The following is a 23,720-nucleotide window of genomic DNA, read 5'->3' as shown; positions in this document are numbered from 1 at the left end:
GTGACTTCCAACAGGGAAGAGGCAGCTCTTATCGGGCTCGTCAGAGGTATTCCTTTTGCCACAAACAATTATTGTGAACTTCACTTTGCTACTGCACAGGGTAACCAGACAGGCAATAAATATCATCAGGACATTCTGGATCCTGTTGTTCCACGTGTTGACAACTACCCACCTGACATAATCTGAATTCATGGATGACGATGCTACACCCAAATGCTCTCGTTGAGTTTCCAGTTCATCAAAGTGTTGTGGGCCGGGGTTCTTTGGCGATAAACGATCACTCGGTGGAGCAGTCGAGCCGTCTCCCATCGAAAACCCGGAATTTATCGGTCGTCACCCCGGATAACTCCGGAGCCGAGGGTTCACTTAAAGGATCGTGGTCGCCAATATTTGGACGGCGTGAGGTGGGGTCCACTTGTCTATTCCAATTTACCTAAGTACTCACGCCGTCTTGCTACCGGGGAAACCACACCCTCGGCCGACTCTGTCCGGACGGAGTCGCAGGTACCGACTCGGATCCGGCGTAACCGAGCGGAGTTACCAGAGCCGCGCCGGTCCCAATGACAACTTACTGGCCCAAACGGTCTCGCTAATTCTCAAGGCGGAACCATGCTGGGTCAATCAAAGAAAGGACAGAAACTAACTGGAACATTTAAACAATTATTGTATTTACAGGAATAAAAGAGAGGGATGAAGTGTAGACTTATTCACGACTATATGCAAGCAAATATTTACAATGATCATAAACATTTAAACAGTTTTACTTGTAGGACGGCACCACATCCAGACACGCACTCAAAAGAAAAAGGACCCAATTGGTCTTTATTCGACCATCGCAGCCAAGGGGATAGTCGAGCTTGGGGTCAGAGTTCTGACGGGGTACCTGACCGCATTCGTGCGGCTTGGCTGCGACTGCACATTTGGGGCTCGTGGTCCGTGGGAGCTTGGATGGTGAATAGCGGATCCAGGGTCGCTCCTTGTTGAAGGCCAGCGGGGACTCCAGGCTTGAGAGCTCCAGCAATGACTGTGCACCCAAACTGCCTTCCACGAACTGCTCCCTTCAAAGAACTCAAGAACTCCCAAGGACACGCAGGAACTTTCTGAACTCTCCAAACTCAAACGAGCACAAGAACTCCACACGCACACACACTGTCGCGTCGTCCTTTTTCGACTGCTCTGAGCGGGGCCTTGGTGGACCTGATCGCCCTGATTGGGCAGAGACCTCCATGGATCCGCTCTTTCTGAGCAGGGTTATGGCGGAGCCGGGAAAACCCTGCCCCCTCTACGCGTGTCTGTACCCCTCTTGCTGGAGAAACAACGATTTTTCCTCGTGGTGTTGAATGCAGACCAATTCGAGGAAGTCGAATCAAGCACGCGAGGACCTTGCCTCGTATGCTACGGCGACGAGGCGAGGGCGCAAGCGCTGAAAGACACTGGCCGCTAGTGGAGGGGATCTGGAGATTTAAATAACCTAACGATAAAATAACTCGCAGCGCACACACGAAATTCCCATTAGGCATAGGGGATGGATTCTAACTGTACACATACTTATTGAAATAACTGAACTATGGGGACTCTGGCTGTTTGTGTGCGCAAGGTTTCCAAATCCATAACAAAACAACTTCGGTTGTACATTTCATTCAATACTGCAACACTGCTGGGTGTCCAGCAGTTGAGGTAGGACGGTTAAATTTATTATTTGAATTTTGCAAAGACGCAAAACCTGCCCTTGCGTCGTGTGTTTACACAAACGAATGCTCATAGCTGGTGAGTCACAGGTAAAGATTTGAAAAACGTGTGAACTGTAAAGGCAAAGAGCAAATACATGATGTTTGTAAACAAGAGACGCATCTTTACATTCTATGTATGGATTTATCGAGGATAGATTTCACTTTTGCCAGAGAGCGGGAAATCTCAGTTACGTGTGTGACGTTTGATTTGTTTTGTTTTTTTCTTTCAAAGGAAACTTCTTCAAATGTCCAATCCATCGTCTTTGTTTATGAGACATGAACCTTTTCATATTTTGAAAACAAACCAAAGAAAATAAAACAAAAACATCTTTCATCACACTTGACGCAAACACGTCTGAGACAAATAGTGTTGCCTTCTTGGGGTTACCATTGCGTAGCATAAGGATAGTTATTTCCACAGTGCGTGTTTAGCGTAAGTGAGAGGTAAAATGACAGTATTAGGAAATGCATCGTTATTTGTCGAGAAAGCAGTCATTTTCCTTCCTTGCATGTTTGTGTCTAAATCCGCTTCCCTCTGGAACATGTTTAGTGTTCTATCCCTCTGTAGTCTGTCCTCTGTGTTCTTTTTTGGGGAGAGGAAAAGCCGTGGGGACAAGTTTTGGTGCAAAGGAGGCACCCCAGCCATGTTTGCGGGAACTTGTGGAAGGGCGTGACTTGATTGACGGCTGAATCATCAATTGGTGAAGAGTGGACAGGTGCTGAAAAACAGAAATCTGTATCTGCTTTTACAATGGAAATGGTACAAAGGTGTTTGAGTCAGAATCGGACTGCAGTGTCATCCACCGGATGAGGAAAGTGTCTTTCATGGTGTCAGTGGTACAGTATACCCACCCTCTTCCCCACTGGTGTCATTTTGTGGTTGTCATTGGCTCATATTAACTCATCCGCATTTTGATGGCATTTGCCCCATCAAGGTTCCATGAGCTGGTCCAACCGGACTGTTGTTTTTTTAGTAGAGACGGTCTCCTTACTCTGGTCGTCGGATCCCAATTGGAGCTCATCCGCCCTTTGTTAGTCACCCTCCACATTGGCAAGCCAGTGAGGGGAGTCGGTTTCGTCGCCGACAACCCCAACCTGACCACGTGGCTGGAAGTCCTGGGTTACATGTTACCAGTGGCAGTCCAAAGACAGACCTCCTTACCTGACCTCACCTAGCCTGATGATGAATCTTACCGCAATGAGAAGAACTTTTATTTTCAAATTTTAACAAACAAATGTCCAGCCTTATCAACAAGTAGAGAGCATCGTGTTAAAAGCAATATTGACCATTTACATCATGAAGTCTGTGATCAAACTACATTTCCACATCCGAGTTGGAGCCCTTCTACCGATTGGTTACTACATATTGTTCCAAAACTTTCCAAACCTGAATTGACCTCACGGATCCTGCAACTTCGTGCTGAGAAAAGTTTTTCATAATTTCACTCCACCATAAAATACTTGATCTTCCATAGGTGGCCTGAGTTCTGATTCCCCATTTACAATTCGGGTGACTTCTCCAGGCAGAACTCGTGGTCATAAGCGATGACGCACCAATCCCCCATCTGAGTGTTCCACAGAGGATTGATGTCTGTGGAGTTGTAGTGCCAAAACTCAGATTACATATTATACGATTCAATATAAATAAATTGATTCCAGGTTTTATCCATTGACGCAGCGTCGATTACACCACCCTATCTATCTACCACAGTGGTCCCCAACCTTTTGATCCCATGGGCCACATTCACTATTCCCAAGGATGTTTGGAGCCAGAAAAACAATTGATGCATTTTATTGAGAAACATTTTCAGAGTCAATGAGAAACTTGATGCATTTTTAATTCTAATTTTAAATTCTGCCGCAAGATGCCAGAAGGTAAAATCAAATTGATTCGATTCCTCCCGGCGGTAAACGGCAGTGGCCGGCAGCGGCATTGTGTAAGGCTTTTCAGGTCACGGCACCGGCCGACAGTGGCATTGTGTAAACCCCTTTAAAATTGCTACATGAAATGTGTTTTGATTGGAAAGTCCTCGCGGGCCGCAGTATAGGGCTCCGCGGGCCGCAGGTTGGGGACCAATGATCAACCACGTTGCATCAGTTAATTGCGCCTGTTGTTTGTGTCCTTTATAACGTCCTTAAAAACAGCAAGTTTCCCGTTTTTCGAATGATTTTCAATTTTGTTTCACTGCCAGACAGGCCGACAGACGAAAAATAGTATCTTGCTCCTCTCCGCACGTGCACATTCGGGGCGGAATCAGATTCAAAGTAAGTTAAAACGAGAAAATGTCTTCCTATTCGTGTTCAAAATACAACATTCGATGTAAATAAGTTGTTCTTCGATCGTAAACTGACAAGATGGACTGATGGATGAATGGACGGACATGAGCCAATTGCTTAACCCGGCTTTTCGCTTCATGTGCGCCAGGAAACAACTACAGCTTATCAACATGCCACAGGTGGGGGAATTTAGAGGCTCATAAGTTGGTGAAAACCGAAGATTTTTCATTTGTTTACCGGAATGGCCAAGGTAGGACAGAGACCCGAAATGGTCTTCAGTCCTTAATGGTACGTTTGAGCATACAAAACCATGCTCACCACCACAACCACTCAACTCGAATCCAGTGGTGGTAGAGGTTATATATATATATATATATATATATATATATATATATATATATATATATATATATATATATATATATATATATATATATATATATATATAATATCAGTGTACTTCAAATCACTTAAACCTTAGGTCAGTATGAAACTTACAGCATCTGCAACCACCGTGGACCCCAAAGCCGGTTCTCTTTTTCTCCCCCCTCTCACCATCCCCCTCTTACCACCCCCCTCTCTCCATCTCCCTCTCCCTCTTTATCTCACTTTCACCCCCTCTCCCTAACTTGATGGTTTTGGTTTTTGTCCTCAAGATGGTGCTGTTTCAAGAATAATTTATTAATAAACGAGGTTGTATTGAAGGAGTCTCTGTCTCTGTCTCTCTTGTAATGAGGTTGTTTATGAAGATGTTTTACATAAACACTACCTTATCGGTGAAGACGTTCAACCAGATGGCTTGTTGATGAACTTGGAAAATCGAAATACATAATTTCCCATCTGCCTTTCAATACAAAATATAACTTTTGTTTTGAAAAACTTGTTCTCTGGCATTTTTTTTATTCGAAATGTGCAACGACTGCATCACATTCCAAACAGACTTTCTGAAGGTGTGACTAGACATCTCTCGAGATACAGAGACGTAGAGAGGAAAACGAGTGTCAAAGTGGAATGTAACTTTTGCTCGTCGGCCTTTACCTGTGCCCTTTACTCGGCTCGATGGCATTTCCTGTGTTCACTGTGGTTTGTTCCTTGCGGTTGTAGTCTTCCCGCTGTTTTCGGTGCGCTGCTGAGCTCCTTTTGCAGCGTTACCTGTTGGGCGACGCGGACTGTGTTGTTGCCGGATTGTTTATATTTGGAGTACATTTGATACTTCGTGTCCTCGGAAGGCCTCATTTTGAAGCATCCCACCCCCCCTACATGTTGATGACCCTATGTTGCTATAGCAAATGGTCTGCCTGACAAATCTGCCTCCTCTGAAAGGCCCCACTGTTAACTTTATTCGGCTTTTGCCAAGAACGACACTGCCACGCAGAAGTAAGAACTAGTTACTGTTCTGCGAACAAACCACGCGATTGTGATCGAGAACCCCTTGAGTGGCTCCTCAAGCGCAAGTTTTGTGGCTTGGGGTCCATGGTGGTGGCAGATGTCGCTTTCACACTTTCACCCAAGCATGCTGAAGTGTTTTGAAGTACTCTATTTGATGTATATGTATATGTATATGTATATATTACAGTACACGGCCGTGTGACTGCAAAATGGGATTTATTTTGAAGGAAACATGACCTCTGAGGACAACCTGTTTATTCTTTCCTCGGTCCTTGTCCCAGAGCTTTGTGTTCCATATTATTAATTTGTATGATCAGTAATTAAATAATTATTTATTTTTCTTCGTTGGTGCATCGCTGTTTATGTATTCAGCAAATAAGCTTTGCTTGGGGACTCGCAATAATCCAGATCCTGGGAGTCTGAATATCCCTCCTGTTTATAATTGGTTTTCAGGAGCACAGTTTTCCATCCCTGCCTTGTTACCTCCACTACTGAAGGTGGACAGAGGCTATGTTTTCACCACTGTCTGTCTGTCTGTCTGTCTGTCCGTGAGCAGGATATCTCAAAGTTAGACTGATTCGGACGAAATTTGATGGACAGGATGGAGGTGTGACGAGGACAAATTGATGAGATTTTAGAGAAGATTGCGATAAGGATGCGGATACTCGCATTTTTGAAGTGATTCTTAACCACTGAGGGATGGGCTTCAAACTATTTGTATCACGATGTTTCAAAAAGTTGTGGATGGATGAGGATACAACTTGGTGGATGAGTTTGTTGGATGGCATGAATAGATCTGGCCCATCAGTGGGATACAAAACGTAAACTGTTCAGCCTGGCCGAGGTATGCACGCTACTGAGTGCTGGTCTCGTGTTGATATCTGTGATGTTCTGTTTTCAGGAGGTAATTCTCTGTAGTCCTACTTGAACCTCCTAAATCTCCTGCACCCACCGGAACGATTCGTATTGATGTTTTAACATAGGCCAACTCTACCTTGATAGCCTGTCACTTGTCTATCTCCTCTATCTCTATATTCCAAATTTCTGTGTTTTGTACATTTACAATATCCATTGTTATGGTGTGCATCTTTGAATTGTTCATTCTTATTCCTGGTGTTTTTGTATTTTATTGTCGGTGTAAATATTGTTATGAATTTGAAAGCTTACTGCACACAACAGCCAGAGTCCCTATAGGTCAGTTATATCGGAAAGTATGTTTCTCGTTAGAATCCATCCCCTGTGATTAATGGGAACTACGTGCGCTGTGGGTTATTTTATAGATAGGATTTTTTACATCTTCACTTTCACACGACAACACTCTACTCGTGGCATTCTTCGCGCGCGTGTGTGCGGAGTCCAGCATCGGCATGGCGTCCCTCTTTGGCCAATCGGCAAGGAGCGGGCGTCTCACCCCGCCCTATTTCTGACTCTGCACCATTGCCATTACGCACGTGGCCGAAGGTGAGGAGGTGGGCGGAGCCACAAACTCTTCCGATCGGGACTCCTCCCAGAAGGGTGGGAGTTGCTCTGCCTACCGTGGGCCTGTCCAATGGAGGATGGCCAGGGAATCACGCGATGGGTCCGACCAATGAGGAGGCGAGTGGCGAGGAAAAGAAGCCCGTCCCTCCTGAGGAGAAAGTGTGGTTGTCTGGACCAGCGTTGGAGAGACGGTGTGCTCGTGGCAGGAGCATTCGTCAGACGGAGATCGTGGCGTTTTGCCGAGCAGCCAGTGATCGTGTGTAAGACATTTCTGGTGGGAGAGGACATTTTCAGTTCAGACATTTCAAACCTGGCATCCAAAGCCAGTGAGTAGTTGTCGACGAGGGCTTTACAGAGTACAGACGGTTGTGGTCGTGGATTTGAGTCCCACCGTGGTGGTTCGAGTCGGTGTGACCGTACGAGGCGGGACAGGTACTCCGGGCTGGCTCTACCGACTGAAGACCCATCGGGTCCATTTTCTTTTTGGGTGTGCGTGCCTGTCTTGTCAAGTAGAATTGTTAAGTGCTTTCGCTTGTACATGACTGCATTTCTTATAGTCGGATAACTCTGCTCTTCTGTGTTCCCCTCCCTGCCTATTGTAAATAAATATCCATTTTGTTGAATGTATCAGCTCGTTTCTGTGCTTCTTTCATTGGCTTCGCACGGTGCATGTTGGGAAATTGGGAAGCGGCAAATTGTGCATTTGGTCCGGCACGGCTCTGGTAACTCCGCTCGGTTACCCGCGACTCGGATCGGAGAGAGTCGGCCGAGGGTGTGGTTTCCCCGGTAGTTGGACAGCGTGAGTACTTGGGTAAATTGGAGTTGGACAAGTGGACCCTACCTTATGCCGTCAAAATATTGGCGACCAGTCCTGTAAGGGACCCGTGCTTTTCAGAGTTCTCTGAGAAGCACGATCTAGATTCCGGGTGCTCGGTGGAGCTGACTCTACTGCTCCACCTCGCGGTCGTGCTCGCCGCCGACACCCGGCCCCACAACAATATTTGTCGTACAATAATTTGTATTGTTTGTTCTTTATAATGGACTGCTGCTTTGTGTCGTCACCACATTTCCGTTCTGTGAAACTGCATCGGGCACACCCACCCCATTGAATTGTGCATGCCACAGAGTTCAGAGAACACCTTACCCCGCACTGTCTTGAGAAGCAAGGACATGGGCGGGATTTATGAGCGGCAAATCTGATTGGTCATGATGACTTAAGATGCCATGGCATTTTATCCAACTACTCAGTACTGCGAAACGGAAGGGTTTTGAAAGTGCCACAAAGGTGCTATTTGTGTTCCGCAGTGTTCAGGTTTGTATATATAATTATTTTTTATTGTCTTCGAACGTCGACACCCCCTTTCAAACATTTCACCTTTTGTTGCCTTGTCGCCTGGAATTAAATTGCATTAAATCGGACTTTTTCAACCTTTATTTACACATTGTAACCCACAACTTCCAAGTAAAAAATGCATTACACAAATTTCAGAAAATTAATCAAAAATACAAAACTATAATATCTTGGTTGGATAAGTGTCCACCCCCCCCCCCCTTATAAACGCAATTCTAAATGAGTTCAGGTGTTACCAAACACCTTCAAAATCACACACCAAGTTAATTGACCTCCACCTGTGTTAAATTGTAATGATTCTGATCATTTCAGAGTAAAATCAGCTGTTCCTGTAGGTTTCCTCTGCTGAGCAGTGCATTTCATAGCAAAGACTCAACCATGAGCACCAAGGAGCTTTCAAAAGACCTCTGGGATAAAGTTGTGGTGCGTTACAGATTAGGGAATGTGTATAAAAAAATTTTCAAAGGCTTTCAATATTCCTTGGAGCATAGTCAAGACAATCATTAAGATGTGGAAGGGATATGGTATTACCACGACCCTGCTGCGATCAGGCTGTCCCTTCAAACGAGATGATGAAGCAATGTGGAGACTGATCAGAGAGGCCACCAAGAGGCCCATGGGAACTTTTAAAGCGGAACAAAAAGATAAATGTTCTTGATTGGCCCAGTCAGTGCACTGACCTAAATCCAATTGAAAATATGTGGCATGACTTGAAGATTGCTGTCCATCAACGCTCCCCACACAACTTGACTGAGCTTGAACAGTTTTGTACAGAAGAATGGGCAACTATTTCCCGATCAAGGTGTTCAAAGTTCGTAGAGGTCTATCCGAACAGACTCACAGCTGTAATTGCTGTCAAAGGGGCTTCTACCAAGTCTTAACTCTTAGTGGGGCAGAGAACAGCAATTTTTGAGAGGAATCGTGCAAATGATGATGCAAGCATCAAATTTGGCACATTTGTTCTCCAGGGGATTCTAATCAAATCTGCCTGATTGGCCATTTGAAAATCCAAATTTTGAAAAATCTGAAAAAAAAAAACTTCAAAAAAGTCAAGATCACGAATCAATGTTGGATGCTGGCTGAGATTGGTGAATGTTTCAGAAACATCATCAAAGATGTTCCAAGTCTGCCATGCAGTTTTCTTCCCTTTACCGCGGAAGGCAGACACAACGTCACATCCAGTGAACGCTTGGAAGTATGGGATCCCTCTGGCTTTCTCAGGCCCTCTTGCAGAAACTACCTCGTGGACTGGAATCCATCACGCCTTGGCTCCTTGGCCAAAGGCAATCCACATGTTCTCAAGACCTAGTTCCTGTAAGGATGGCAGTGCAGATATTGCTATGACTAGTATGTCCGTGTCATTAGCCTTAATGATAATGGACTTGCTACCATTCGTGGTTGCATCCCTGTCGTGTACAAATATTCGAGTGTCAGCTTCATCATGACAACATGGAGACACAGCATCCAGTGACTTCCTTGTGTTGCTAATGGCATCTTCTCCTTTTGTGACAATGACTGTGCTTGTCGGCTGTGCTTCACACATCTTTTCCGCAAGGAAGTGAAACAGCTCAGTCTTGTTGCTGTCATCTCGAAGAAAGCTTCTCCAGTTACTTGGGGTCTGACTGGTTCCTGTCACTCTTCTTCTGATTCCTTGCCTCGGACTTCAGACTTGACTTCTTGTACACATCAAACACTATGTCCACCCTCTCGTACCTGGCACCATATGATTCCACCTTTGGGATGATGTCTTCTTTAGCATAGTCATCAAATATCTTTGAAGTGCATGGAGGTAGGGCATTGATAAGTGCTGAGCCATCAATGATGACTGCATCTCCCCTTGGTTCTCTGTTTGGGATGTTCACTTGCGCTTCAAGAATTTCAGCCAGCTGTGACTTCCAATTTTTTGGGGTTTTTTTTATTTTTCAAAATTTGGATTTTCAAATGGCCAATCGGGCAGATTTGATCAGAGCCCTGCAGAACAGAAATGCCAAATTTGATGCTTGTATCATAATTTGCACGATTTTTCTACTGTCTACTACACTATCAGGGGGGTAGACACTTATCCAACCAGGATATTCTAGTTTTGTGTTTTTATTGATTTTTCTGTTATTTGTAGAATTTGATTTTCATTTGGAAGTTGTGGGTTACGATGTGGAATTTTAAGGGCACTCGGTGAGCACATACCTCCGCCACGTAATGGCTGATACATGAGAACATATTGTGCCCAATACATTTTTGAAATATCATGCTATACAATAATATATCATTTTGGGCCCTATCTCTCAGTGGTGAACAATCACTTGAAAAATGAAATAATACACATATTCAGATCTTCACCAAAATCGAATCAATTTGGCGTGGTCACACACTCATTGTCCACCAAGTTTCATCTGAATCCGTCCACAACTTTTGAGATATCGTGCTATGTATTAGTTTCGCCCCATCTCTCATATCGTGGAGAATAGCTTAAAAAATTCAAGTAGTCGGATCTCGATCCGGATCTTCACCAAAAGATAATCAGATCGTCCTTGACACACACTCAACCTGTCCAAATTTATTCCAGATCCATCCAGAACTTTTTGAGATATCCTGCAGACTGACAGACACCGGCAAACAAGAAAAAAAGACGTCGTGCAGAGCACAATACTTGCAAAATCCACCCCCTCTCAAGGTTGCCATGGATTACATCAAATTGTCCATTTCATTCAGATTATAATTGACAATCTTGATCAAAGTTCAGGCCAATCGGATGAAAATTGATTATTTTTCAGATTGAAATTGATTTTAGAAGTTTGACCTTTTGATTAAAAAAGAAAAGTTAGTTTCCCAATTCAGTAATGCACTATGCAATTACTATTTAATTTCCATGTCAATCGGATGAAAAATGACTTTTAGAAATTTGGCCTCAAAATCAATAGGCTTCTCAGTTGAGACTACCTCAACAACTTGGTAAAGTTTCATGGGGATCGGTTTAGAATTGTGACCTGTAGGTGACAAACGGAATAACAAAAGGGACTGAACAATATGCTTGAAAAACTTCGATTTTGCAAGTAAAAAAAAAAACAGACAGAGAAGGGTGAAAACATAACCTCCTTCACCTTCGGTGGTGGAATTAAAAAGTCTGATTTAATGCAATTTAATTCCAGGCTTCAAGACAACAAAAGGTGAAATTTTTGATCGGGGGTGTCGACTTTCTCGAGTCTCGACACTGCAATTCCATTGAAATGAAATAAAGATTTTTAAGGTCGTAAGAAAAAAAAATTCCAGAAGTTTACCACTGTTGCTGAAGCATCTTTTACACCACCTTATTCAACTTATTATTACTTGCAAAATAGAAGATTTTTCAAGTATATTGGTCAGTCCATTTTGTTACTTGGCGAAATCTTCGATTTTTGTCAAGTATGTTGGTCTGTTCCGTTTGTTAGTTTGTCCGGTCATCTCCAGCAAAAAAACGGCTGGACCAGTCGTTCTTAAATTTTTACACCTGATAGGCAATCTACCTGAGACGGTCCGCGTCCAAACCCCGTCTTAATAGGACTAAACGTCACAACGTGACGTCACACAACGTGCAAACACATTTTTGGACATAACTCAGTGACCGGAAGTCGTAGCGACTTCCTGTTGATGCCAAAACAAACTTCAATGGAATATCTAAATGTTTTAAAATGCATGTTGGTACAAATTATGCACAGTTTTCGCAAGCGTATGACGTTAAAGTTTTTAGCTATTGGCGTGATTTAACGTCATTTTATTAATGTACGAGCAAATAAACACCACGCATTCCATGACATTACAGCTTGGACCACCACACGGAAAGGTCAACTAATTCGCCAAGTGTCGTGCTAAGCACGATTTTTCATTATTCTGTTTGTCTGTCTGTCTGTTGGGTCGCCAAAATAGGTGGCCCTTATTGTCAGTAATTCTGTCTGTTTGTTTGTTCGTTTGTCATCAGCATAATTGGTAGTAAACGTGGGCCGATTTTGACCAAACTCGGGTGGTAGGTACATCTTATGACCTCGTGCTTTGGAAATTGTGATGGTTGCTGGAGACGCTTTGGTTCCCTCGCAACAGCCGAAAAACCTTTGAAATCGGTATCGTTCACGCGAAATCTATTCCGAAAGTCATTATCCCATGTTGGCTTGTGAAATTTGGCATGCATCATCTACGGGTGATGCTCTACCAAATATATTCCGGTTTTTGTGATGTATGGAATAGTTTACCCGCAACGCCCCCTACAAATGGGGTATGCCCGAAAATTGAAGGCCCCCTAGCGACCAGGTGAGTGCATCGATCCGAATGAAACTTTGCAGGTTCATAGCATGCAATGAGTACTACAAGTTTGCCTCAGGACATATTGACCGATATTGCTTAGGTCAGGGGTCAAAGGGCAAAAATCGATAATATGCGAGAGCTGGAGCTGCCTTCGCGCCAAATGCTACTCCCCCATAGGGTTATGCTCAGATGGTCATGAAAATTCACACATCTGGAATACATTGTGCACAAACGATCGAGCCGGATTTTCGATTTGTATCTTTGTTCACCCACAGCACCCCCTCGAACTTTGGGGATTTCCAATATCAAACCGCATTTTTGGTACTTTTCATTCAAATTGATACCGAGTAGTTATCAGTTGATGGAACTCTATGAGATTTGGAATGCATAATCTTAAGGTGATTCTTTATCTGTGATATGACATCCATTTTTTTTTTCTATATCTTATAGTTTCCAAATGGTAACCCTCTCAACTTGGGTGTCCGAGGGCCATTGAGCATTCCCGCTGAAAATTCAAAGTACACTAGCTCCAAGACGGTTGAACCGAATCGAATGAATCTTTACATGCCGTAATTTATTATAGACCGTAATGAGTAGTACAACTTTGCTCATTTGCATAATGACCTATCTCGAGTAGGTCAGGGGTCAAAGGTCAATAAGTGCATTTTTCGGGCAAAAATTACCATTCAAGGCACCCTTGCTCCTACACGGATTAACCGATACGAATGAAAGTTCATAGGTACATAGTACTCCATGAGTACGACAGCTTCAGGACATATTGACCTATCTCGGCTAAGTCAGGGGTCAAAGGTCAATGAGTGCTTTGTTCGGGCAAAATGACCATTCAAAGCCCCCTTGCTCAGACACGGGTTAACCGATTCAATTGCAATTTTGTAAGTACTTTGTATTTGATTAACTTGGATCAGGGGTCAAAGGTCATCGGATGCTCGGCGACCTATGGCCGCCTACCGGCTTGTCTGTCTGTTTGTCGCCGACTGGTCACAATTTTAAACCAATCGTCACGAAACTTCACCACATGGTTGAGTTTGTCATGAGGAAGAAGACTTGTTTTTGAGGTCAAAAGGTCAACCTCGGCCAAAGGACAACAACTTCGGTGATAATCCTAAAATCCTCAATTTTCATCTGATTGAATTGAAATTTGAAGAGATTTATTTTTCAGGACAACGACTTCAACCAGTAAATTATTTTTGAGGTCAAATCTGTTTTATGGTTTTTGCAATTATCGTGCTCTGCACAACATCTTCTTGTTTGTTAATTGCCGGAATCCTTCGGATTTTGGCAATTATGTTGGTCGGTTGTGTGTGTCATTCTGTGTGCCTGTCTGTCTGTTTGTGTGTTTGTTTACCTTGTGCACGGTGCCTTCCTGTAAGTAGAAACTGTTTAAGTGCCTTGTACATTGTAAATTGCCTGCACATTCGTGATAACTCTACTCTGTCTCGCTTCCCGATTATTGTAAAATAAATCCCCTGTTAAATGTACCAGCTCGTTGCCTGTCGTTTCTATCATTGGCCGAGCATGGTTCGGGCTTGAGAATTGGTGAAGCCGTTTGTGCCGTAAATTGTTCATTTGGTCCGGCGCGGCTCTGGTAACTCCCGCTCGGTACGCCGGACCTGAGTCGGAACATGCGACTCTGTTCGGACAGTGTCGGCCGAGGGTGTGGTTTCCCCGGTGGCTCGACGGCGTGGGTACTTATGTAAATTGGAATTAGACAAGTGGACCCTACCTCGCGCCGTCAAAATATTGGCGACCACGGTCCGCTAAGGGACCCGTGACCTTTGGAGTTATCCGGGGGTTTCAACCTTTCAATTCCGGTGTTTGGTTGGAGACGGCCTGACTGCTCCGTCTGGCGGTCGTCCTCGCCACCGAACCCCGGCCCACAACACTATAACTCATTAAACAGTAGCACTATCAACTTGTAAGAACCAAATTGATTTCCAGGTTTTTGTTTTTTCAGGGATCATGGAGATATGACAGTTATTCCAGCAATTCCTTGCTCAACGAGCAATTTCATTTGTTCGTTTGTGAACAAAATATCTCAAGTTGTGGACGAATTTGGACAAAATTTTGTGGAGAGCTTAGCTTTGTCACAAGGACGAAATGATTCCATTTTGATGAAGATCTGAATCCGGATCTGGATTTGAGAATTTTTAAAATTATTCTTCACCATTGGGAAATTGGGCCAAAAACGACATAGCAGGATATTTCAATAAGTTGTTGATGGATGTGGACGAAACTTGGTGAGCAGGTCAGGTGTGCAACAAGGAAGTATTGATTCGACTTTGAAGATCTGAATCCGGATACGAGAATTTTTTAAAAGTGATTCTTCACTATTGATTGACAGGACGAAAACTATATATTGTAGGATGTTTCAAAAAGTTATGAACAGAATCGGATGAAATTTGGTGGGTGAGTTGGTTCGGTGACGATAACAAAAACAAACTGATTTTCAGTTCAGGTCCAAATCCAGATCCAGCCGACTTGTGGGATCCATGCGTTGGGCCCATACTCTGTGCAGAGCGTTGGTGCTGCCGAAGCAATCTCCTTGGCTATTGGACACAATCCTGGACAGGTCACCACTTCGACACAGTATACCAGCAAGCTGGCACTCATTCTGCCGGCCTCGGAAGGATGACAGGCAGCGTCAACCCCACCTGGTATTAATTCAACAGCCGAATGGGGTTTGAACTCGGGATCCTTGGATCCCAAGCCCACCACCCAAACCATTAAACAAACATCAGGTATATATATATATATATATATATATATATTTATATATTTATATATATATATATATATATATATATATATATATATATATATATATATATATATATATATATATATATATATATATACATATATACATATATACATATATACATATATACATATATACATATATACATATATACATATATACATATATACATATATACATATATATATATATATATATATATATATATATATATATATATATATATATATATACATATATATATATACATATACATATACACCAGTGGGATACAAAACATAAATTAATCAGCCTGGCGGAGGTATGCCCTCAACTGAATGCCCCTCTTGTTCTTCTTGTTATTAACCATCCAATGTCACTCTGCCATCAACGGTGAGTGTGCACACCTCTATTTCTCGGGTATCCGGCTAGCACTCCCGAAGCATACACAAACGCACGTCGATTCACGCACACATCTGACCTCATGGAAGAGCTCGAAGAGGGGATGGACAAATAACCTACTGATGGTTTGTGTAGGAATAGATCCAAAACTTGGTTCAGGTTCGTAAAGATTATATTACCATAATCGGGGATTTTCTCGTGCGAATCGTAGATTAACTCAACACGATCCATCATCGAGTGATTCGACTTCATCACCAGGCAAATAGCTGCAGCCTGTCAAGTCGAGAATTTGAAATGGATGAAAAGAACAGGATGTCGATCAAGGCATTCGGACCACCGTGGGAAGCCAGGAGAAGCTGACGTTTAGGGTATTAACCCTTCGTCTGAGCAAACAAAAGAGCGAATTTTTATTTTATTTAATTTATTGTTATTTTTCCTCCGGTTCATGCCAAAGTCTGCTTCTCCTTGCTTCCCATGACAGTTGGCATACCTCGATCGACGTCCTGTTCTTTTCATCCATTATTCTACCTGTCCGTCGACGCAGATCGACACGAGCCTTCACCCCCAGCACTCGTAACGCACATCTCCCTTCGGTAACTTCCGAGGGGAAGAGGAAGCAATTCCCGCTTTGTTTTTGTGTTTGTTTGTTTTTTTGAAAAGTTTGTTTGGAAAACTCCCCGGTGTTTGAATCGTTAATTTCATCCCATTGATAATAATTTGATTTGTTGCACAAACAGCTTTTTGTTCCTTTGAGGAGATGCGAGTCGAATTGATGAAAAATTCCGTGCCATGGAAGAGGTTTCTAAACTTCTTTCGTTTTTGTTGATATTATTTTGTAAAATATAGATTTTGATTAAAAGAAAAAAAGGAACCTCTATTGTCAGGTGAGCAGGTTTAGTTTTGAAATTTGAACGACACAAGGTGCAGTACATCCAATTTTATTAATTCATTTTCAGACATGTCGAGTTGTAATTCATTTTTCCAATCCTCCATCGCTTGTATTCTTGAAGGACGTTACTCCCTCCGTGAGCTTTGTGTATCTATTTGATCCTTTTTTTTTTTTGAATTTTTTTTTTCCCCCAGTAATTTGGAAAATGCGAGCCCTTTCCAGGCCTTGCGTGCATCACGTGAGTAAACGGAAAGTCTTGCTTTCTCGAGACTCCACTGGAGCCAAGTGGAATGGCTTTCTTGCTTTGCTTCCAATGAATTGCCCTCACAAGCCTGGACACACGTTCACCATGGTTTTGTGCTTATCGACAAATTTAGGTAAAAGGTAGAGTGCGGGTTTCACCCCCCCCCCCTCCGACCGCCCTCCCAAATGTTCCAGAAAACGCACCTCGGATGTCGTCGTTTGTTGCAAGTCATGATTTTGACAAAAAAAAAATTTTTACTTAATATTTTTTTCACACTTTAAATATTTTCATTCTTCTATCAGATGTGGTTCTTAAAATGTTTGCGATCTGAATTGTGTGGATCATCAATTGCCGTTTGAGTGTACGTTTCCACGGGAGATGATGTACAGTATTGTCCCATGGCCGCAAATTCGCTCGCTTTTCTTTTTTTTTTTTCATTTTGTTTCTTTCTGGCAGTCGGTGCTTCCATGTGGGAGTCATTGGGTGGAATTTATACGACCAAACAGTTTGGTTTGGAAGTGCCCACCCTTCCAATACCCAATACAGGCAACGTTTCCTAAGCACACACGTGTGCCCACCCCTCCCCCTCCCGTTGCGTGGGCGTGTTGGTCCATGTGCTGGTTCCTCGAAAACTCTCAACTTCCTGCAAATGACACATCGAGCCACTCCCGCTGCTTCACTGACCACGCTGCTCTCTCACACATACCCTCCTTTTGCTCTCTTCATCCCACCTTCCTGCTGCACGTGCATGGTAGCTCGTCTGTGCTGCTCCTCGTGGCTTGTTCTCATCAGACCGAGGCAGTTTGATTTCCTCGGATGTTACCTGGAAGAAGGGAAGAGACCGAACTCGCCGGGCATGGGTATTGTTGGACTTGTTTGAATGTTGTTGCTCTGTTGTGAGAACTGGGAGGGGGGTGCTGTACAAACGATGCGACCACTCGGACTACTTGACGACTTGTGCAATGCTGATTGTCCTGCATTGGGTAGCTCAATGTAACGGAGGCCATCCGGATATGACTGGCGTTACCAATGATCGTCACTGGTTTGCTGACCTGACGTTGGGTGGAGATGTGCCTCGATTTGGAGAAACGTCCGGAACACCTTCACGACTGAGTTGAGGATGTACAACTGTGGATCCGAGTCAGAATCTGAATGGTAACGCCATGAAACGTGTGCGCGTGGTCATTCTTGATGAGGGAGAAGATGTCCCAGTATACATGTTCACCCTGCCACGGCCCAGGCCGTCCACACCGAAAATGGTAGGTACACTGCATAGCCGACGCACTTATCGGTGATGGTGATGTTCATACCCAAAGGTAAAACCTCGATCAAGAGGCCACCTAGTTTGTTTAACCGACACAAGCCTAATGATCTTGTCGTGTTCAGTTGGCGAAACTATCCCTGTTTTTTTATTCAATTGTTATTGTTTTTATTTGGTAGGAATGGTTGAATGGTATTGATGGCATGATGGGTTTTCTGTAAATTCTAATTACTTCAAAAGAAACGAACATTTCACACTTTAATCAAACTGATTATTTCTTCCCACTTTACATTTTCTTTACTTGAGCAATTACTGTGGTTAATAATACTGTCACCCCCCCATTGGGGGCCTCCACGCAGAAGGACTGTCTTTATGCAGGAGCCACACTCGCGTTGCTTCTTTTCATGCCACACAAGCCATCTGGTTTTCTTCACACATCATTCGAGTCTGTAAACCCAACATGGTGCACTGTTTGGGAAAAGTTACACCAGGCCTACTTACCTGTGAATGTATTTGGCAAGGCTGATTTGCCTTGCTCATGCGGCGCTCACCAAGTTCGGCACTCCGATTCGCCGGTCGACCCTCGCCCTCACCCGAGCGCTGCCGTGCTTCAGCAGTGCCACGATTGATGTGCAAGCCTTCGTGCACTCGCAAGTTGTCGATCATTGCACTTAGCCGATTGCAGCGCCACGTGTTGCTTTTTGTGCGCGTGGACGGACCAGCCTCTGAACCGACGAGACTTATTAACGTGTGTGTGTGTGTTAGTTTGCCTTCAGTCGTGTCGTGTGATCCTCTTTTATGGTCTTTTGTGTTTCACTTCTCCCCGGAATTTCTTGTCCTGGACTTGATGCTCCGTGTGGTGGGGGAAAAGGGTGTTGCCTATTAATTGTGGTTTTCGTGGCTCAGGTTGATTATGGCTTGTCTGCTCGGTTGATGCTTGACGTGCGCAGGGACTCGATCATGGGGCACGCTCTTCTGCCAATAATTACGATGGAGTAACTGACTCGCTTTGAGTGGCACTTTGCTACTTTGTTGTGTATTCTAACTTTTCTCGTGACTGGGGAGAAAGTCAAAGGGCCCGTCGTGCTACGTGACGACCTGATTCTTGTATGAATAAGCAGTTGTGTTTTAAAAATAATAACTAAACCTGATCGATGTTTTGTGTGCGACTTATTTTTTCCCGTTTCTTTTCAGCCACCACTGGTTCAGGCAATTTTCAATGGTGACCCGGAGGAAGTGCAGTCCCTGATTTGCAAGAAGGAAGATGTCAATGGACTGGTGAGTCACTCTGCGGGACAAGCAGTCCTGCAGTGCAACGTCCGCTTGGTTTTGTCGTTCCATGGATTTTCTTTTTTGGAATAAATGGAATCGTCGTTCCATTGTGTGAATTGATTTATTCCAGCTTGTATGTTTACTCTGTGCTTTCATGTAATTCTCCACTGTGCAGTGATTTGTACAACGCTCAAGGCACCGTTTACATATTATGTACTTGTGTCCGTCGTTGGGCTGGCAGGATGGTCTGGTGGTGCACACGCTCACCACGAAACTACCCAGCCTGGGTTTGAATCCAAACCCCAGCCATAAACTGTTGATCACAGGCAGAATGATTCGTCATTGCATGTCCCGTCCCTCGGATGGCCATGAATCGGGCATCCCATCCGCAAGCATTCGTTGATGGGCGTTAAAGATCCCACGGTGTCCTTCACGAAGAGGAGGCGAGCTATCGTCGCTACCCTGGCCAAATTACTAATTCATACCCTAACTTTAGTTGAACGTCAGGCCTGGCGAGCTGGTTCGTGAAAGACTTGGGCAAATCTTCCCCCGGTCATCCACACAGGAATATGGGAATAATTGTTGCTGCAAATGCAGAAGATAGAGTAACTCTCCCCGTGCGTGCGTGTGTGTAAACATCGAACCAAAGCGGTCTGTTTGCCCGGGTTGTTTGTAAGTCTTTCATACTGTCCTGGTTTCCCGCGCTTTTCGTTCCACTCAAGCCTGGCCTGTTTTGCTTCAGTCCATTGTGTTAATCACGCTTTGTGCTAAACTGTGCAGGATTTCACCCTTTTTCAACTTTTTTTTTTTCAGTAAAAGTAAGTCAAGAAAAACAAGTCAAGTGCAAAAACAGAACAGGAACTGTTCCTTCGGATTCAAAATTAGATGTGATCAGGCAGTTTGAAGTGGGTGAAAAACTTCACCAAACCTCAAAAGCATTCCGGCTTGCGACCTCTGCAGTTGGAGCAATACCTCATAATATAGACAAAATGCAAAGTATTTTTATTTCCGAAACTTACTTTGAACATTATTATTAATTAGAGCTACCACAGGCCATCCACGCTGTGTAAAATGTGACTTGAAGGCCGAAACCCCCCCTCCCAACCCAGGGCTTCAAAACCCCTTGCACCAACCCCCTCCCCCCCCACCACAAATCCTCGACCTCTCCCTCCCAAAAAATTTGTAACCGGCAAATTATGTACCTGACACGCCAGTTTGTTACCTTCCCTCCCCCCCTCCCCCCTCCCCCCCCCCCTCCCCCCCACAAAGACACGAGTCATGTACCAGATATGTCTGTTTTCTATCCCCAAACAAATATGATGTGGGTCATAGTACAGTCGATTATATTTTGTAGTATTGTCGATTTTTAAAGGGTCAACAGGATCGACAGTCTTAGGGGACTTTTGAAACTTTTGGGACTTTTGGGTCCTCGACTTTTGTGACGTTTGGGTCCTCGGTGGCTTTTTGACACTTTTGGGTCTTCAGAGTCTTTTGGGGTCTTAAACGTCTTGGGAGTCTCAGCAGTCCAAAGGGTCAAAAGGTAAATTCCAGTAGTGTGTAATTAATTAATAGAGAAAAAGTATCTCGCGCGCACACACACACACACACACACACACACACACACACACACACACACACACACACACACACACACACACACACACACACACACACACACACACACACACACACACACACATACACACACACACACACACACACACACACACACACACACACACACACACACACATACACACACACATACACACATACACACACACACACATACACACACACACACACCTCATCCATTCATAGTAGATACATCTTCAAGGGACGGGCATGGCATGCTGATTGCGAAAAGGAGCTTGCTGTGCACCACTTAACGTAGCAGATAGCTTTGGCTTCCCGCAGCATGAAAATGGTGAACGTATTATTTATTTAGTTAGGTTCCAATTGTGCAGTGAGCCAATGGGTGGAAGACACAGCTTGACTAACTAGGTGTGCTGGCCATGTTATATGTCGCGTGATATCTGTTAACTGATGAGATTGCATATAAATGAAAAAGCCAGATAAGTGATCTTTAAAGGCTCAGGTGGTGGAGGAGAATACCTATGGGACTTGGCTGTGTGCCAAACTTGGTGGTTGTCGGTCCAGCAGTCCTTGCAAAAAACACACAGGCAGACACCCGATGAATCTTATTTATTAGATGTATGGCAAAATACCAAAAAAAACTACACACTTGATGCATATTAACATGATTGGCTGTGCCATCTTTCCATATCGATCTCCAGTAAACATTTAATGAAACTGAAGACCAAGAAGTAAAGAGTAAATATGGAGTCATCAGGAGGAACCGGGATAGGATTCGGATTTCAGCTGCTACTCCACTACCCTCAAACCCTTCCAAGCGCAGCCAAGTGAGCCTTGCAGAAAAATTTCTGCAAGAATTCACTTCTCATTGGAGAGCTAGATAATGAAAGAGAGGAATAGAGTAAAAGAGAAGAAAAAGCAAGAATTGAAATTAATAATGAGAATTGTGATAAAAATATATAAATAAGAAAGAACTGTGAAAGGAACAAAGAACAAAGATGGCGAGAAGAACCCGGACAGAGATTTTAGCAGTTACTACCCGGGCTCAGACGCAGCAACATGTGCAAGCTTCCAGAGGTCTAATACACAGGTTCACAAACATGAGGGATGTGGACTCACCAGCACTCCCTGGTCCAACTCGGTAGAAGCTATTAAAAACTCAGCATCGACATTGGGGAAAATGATCGAAAAAGTATGCCTGACACAGGCAAAGAACGGTGCAAGAGTCGGCCACGAAGACATGGATTTTTTAATTGGTGCAAACCGCTTCAATACACCTTTTGTCCTTCCTTCCATCCGTCCGTCAAAAATGAAGAAGAACCTTTCCATACCACCGTGTTTCTTCCTTTGTAGTTTGTTGTTTTGTTTTTTTGTGTTATTGTTTAGCCTGTTGGGGAAGTAACCGTCAGACCCCCAAGGGACTACTTTTTAAGTGGTGCAGCAGTTTCACTGCACGGCTTCCTTCAGTAACTGCAATTATTAAATTTTTTTTCTCGTGATGTTTGACATCTTTTCCAACTTGGCCTCCAAAGCCAGTTGCCGACGGGGAATCCTCCGTCGTGCGAAGCCCTTCCTCAGCACACCTGAGCTCCTGACCACATACAAAGCTTTCATCCGCAGCCTGTTGGAGTACTGCTCTCCCCTCTGGGCTGGTGCTCCTGCCTCCCGCCTTTCTCGGCTTCACGCTGTGGAAACCAAGGCATTTAGCGTCATTGACACCTCCCGCGATGAGGCTGACTCTTTGGGCCTCTCACTCTCTCACCACAGGCAGGTCGGTGGTCTTTCTGTCTTCTACCGTCTCCTCTCCGGTCTTGCCCTCCCTGCTATGTCTGCGATTTGTCCCAACCATATTTCCGCAGGGCACTCAAGGTTCACCAACAACCCCCTTCTGGTAAAACTACCAAAATCACGAATCGCTGCTCAATCAAAAACTTCACTCTTTCATTCCTCTTTTTTTTTTTCCCGCCTTTTGAATAAACCTCGTCATTCTATTCAATCGCATTCTTCCCTCCAGGCCTTTAAAACAGCTGTTCACCACCACCTCTTATCATCCCCATCCAAATCCTCGATCTTTCTTTTCTACCCCCGTTAATCCACTCCAAACCCACCTCCTTCAAATTCCCTGCTTTCCTTCCTGAAAGTCCCTGTTATGTCCATCTTGTATCCCCCATGTTCCCCGCCCCATCCCTCTCCCTTCCACAGATCTCCTAACGTCTCTGTTCCCCACTGTTTTGACCTTCCCACTCCCGCCCCTCTTGTCACATGCCCCCCTTTCTGTGTGTTGTGTGTTAGCTCAACACGAGCCTCGACAAGGTATCCAAAAAAAAACAAATAATAGAAAAAAAAAAGTTGGTTTTATGTCAGGCCAGATTAGGTCTGTGGCTTGCTTACAGGTACCATGCAAACCTGTACTGACCTGTTTCGTTGTCGGCGACGAAACAGTCTCCTCCACCAAGTTTCTTGGTGAGGAGGGTGTATGATATGGACACCCAGCAGGATGAAGAACAAAACCTGTCAAAGGACAAACAAGCTCCTTGTGAACCAGCGACCATCCATATCCAGTGCCAAACTGTCTGTGAACGTCCCCCTGCAGTTGGGTTACTTTTTTTTTGTTTTTTTAAAAGAGGTTGGTGACAGGATTTGTACTCCGACCACCGTAAAATCCTTCACTCTGCAAAACGTACTGCAAAGAAATCTGAAAACCCACTCTGTGGGAGTACCTCCTGTGCAGTTGCCCTCCGCAGGGCAGCTCACCGGATGACGGAATTGGGACAAAGCCTTCAGGACCCCCAATCTTTGA

At 44.1% G+C, this 23,720-nt stretch overlaps 1 protein-coding gene across 2 annotated transcripts in view; it reads left to right on the top strand.

The window, feature by feature from the left end:
- LOC147027362 (uncharacterized) overlaps window positions 1–23,720 on the top strand; it is a 76,130-nt gene that overhangs the window by 11,380 nt on the left and 41,030 nt on the right. For both annotated transcript variants that reach the window (XR_015057013.1, XM_085876710.1), the window contains exon 3: window positions 19,247–19,330. Coding sequence is in view for 1 of the 2 variants with exons in the window: in XM_085876710.1 (XP_085732836.1) it covers window positions 19,247–19,330 (84 nt within the window). In the remaining variant the exon portion in view is untranslated. The remainder of the gene's footprint in view (window positions 1–19,246; window positions 19,331–23,720) is intronic.

The sequence above is a fragment of the Eptatretus burgeri genome, chromosome 4 (assembly GCF_056783735.1).
Source record: "Eptatretus burgeri isolate ZD-2024b chromosome 4, Ebu_testis_v1, whole genome shotgun sequence".
NCBI classification, from domain to species: Eukaryota; Metazoa; Chordata; class Myxini; order Myxiniformes; family Myxinidae; genus Eptatretus; species Eptatretus burgeri.
The sequence above is the reverse complement of the archived record's forward strand: the minus strand, read 5'-3'. Positions and strand labels throughout refer to the sequence as shown.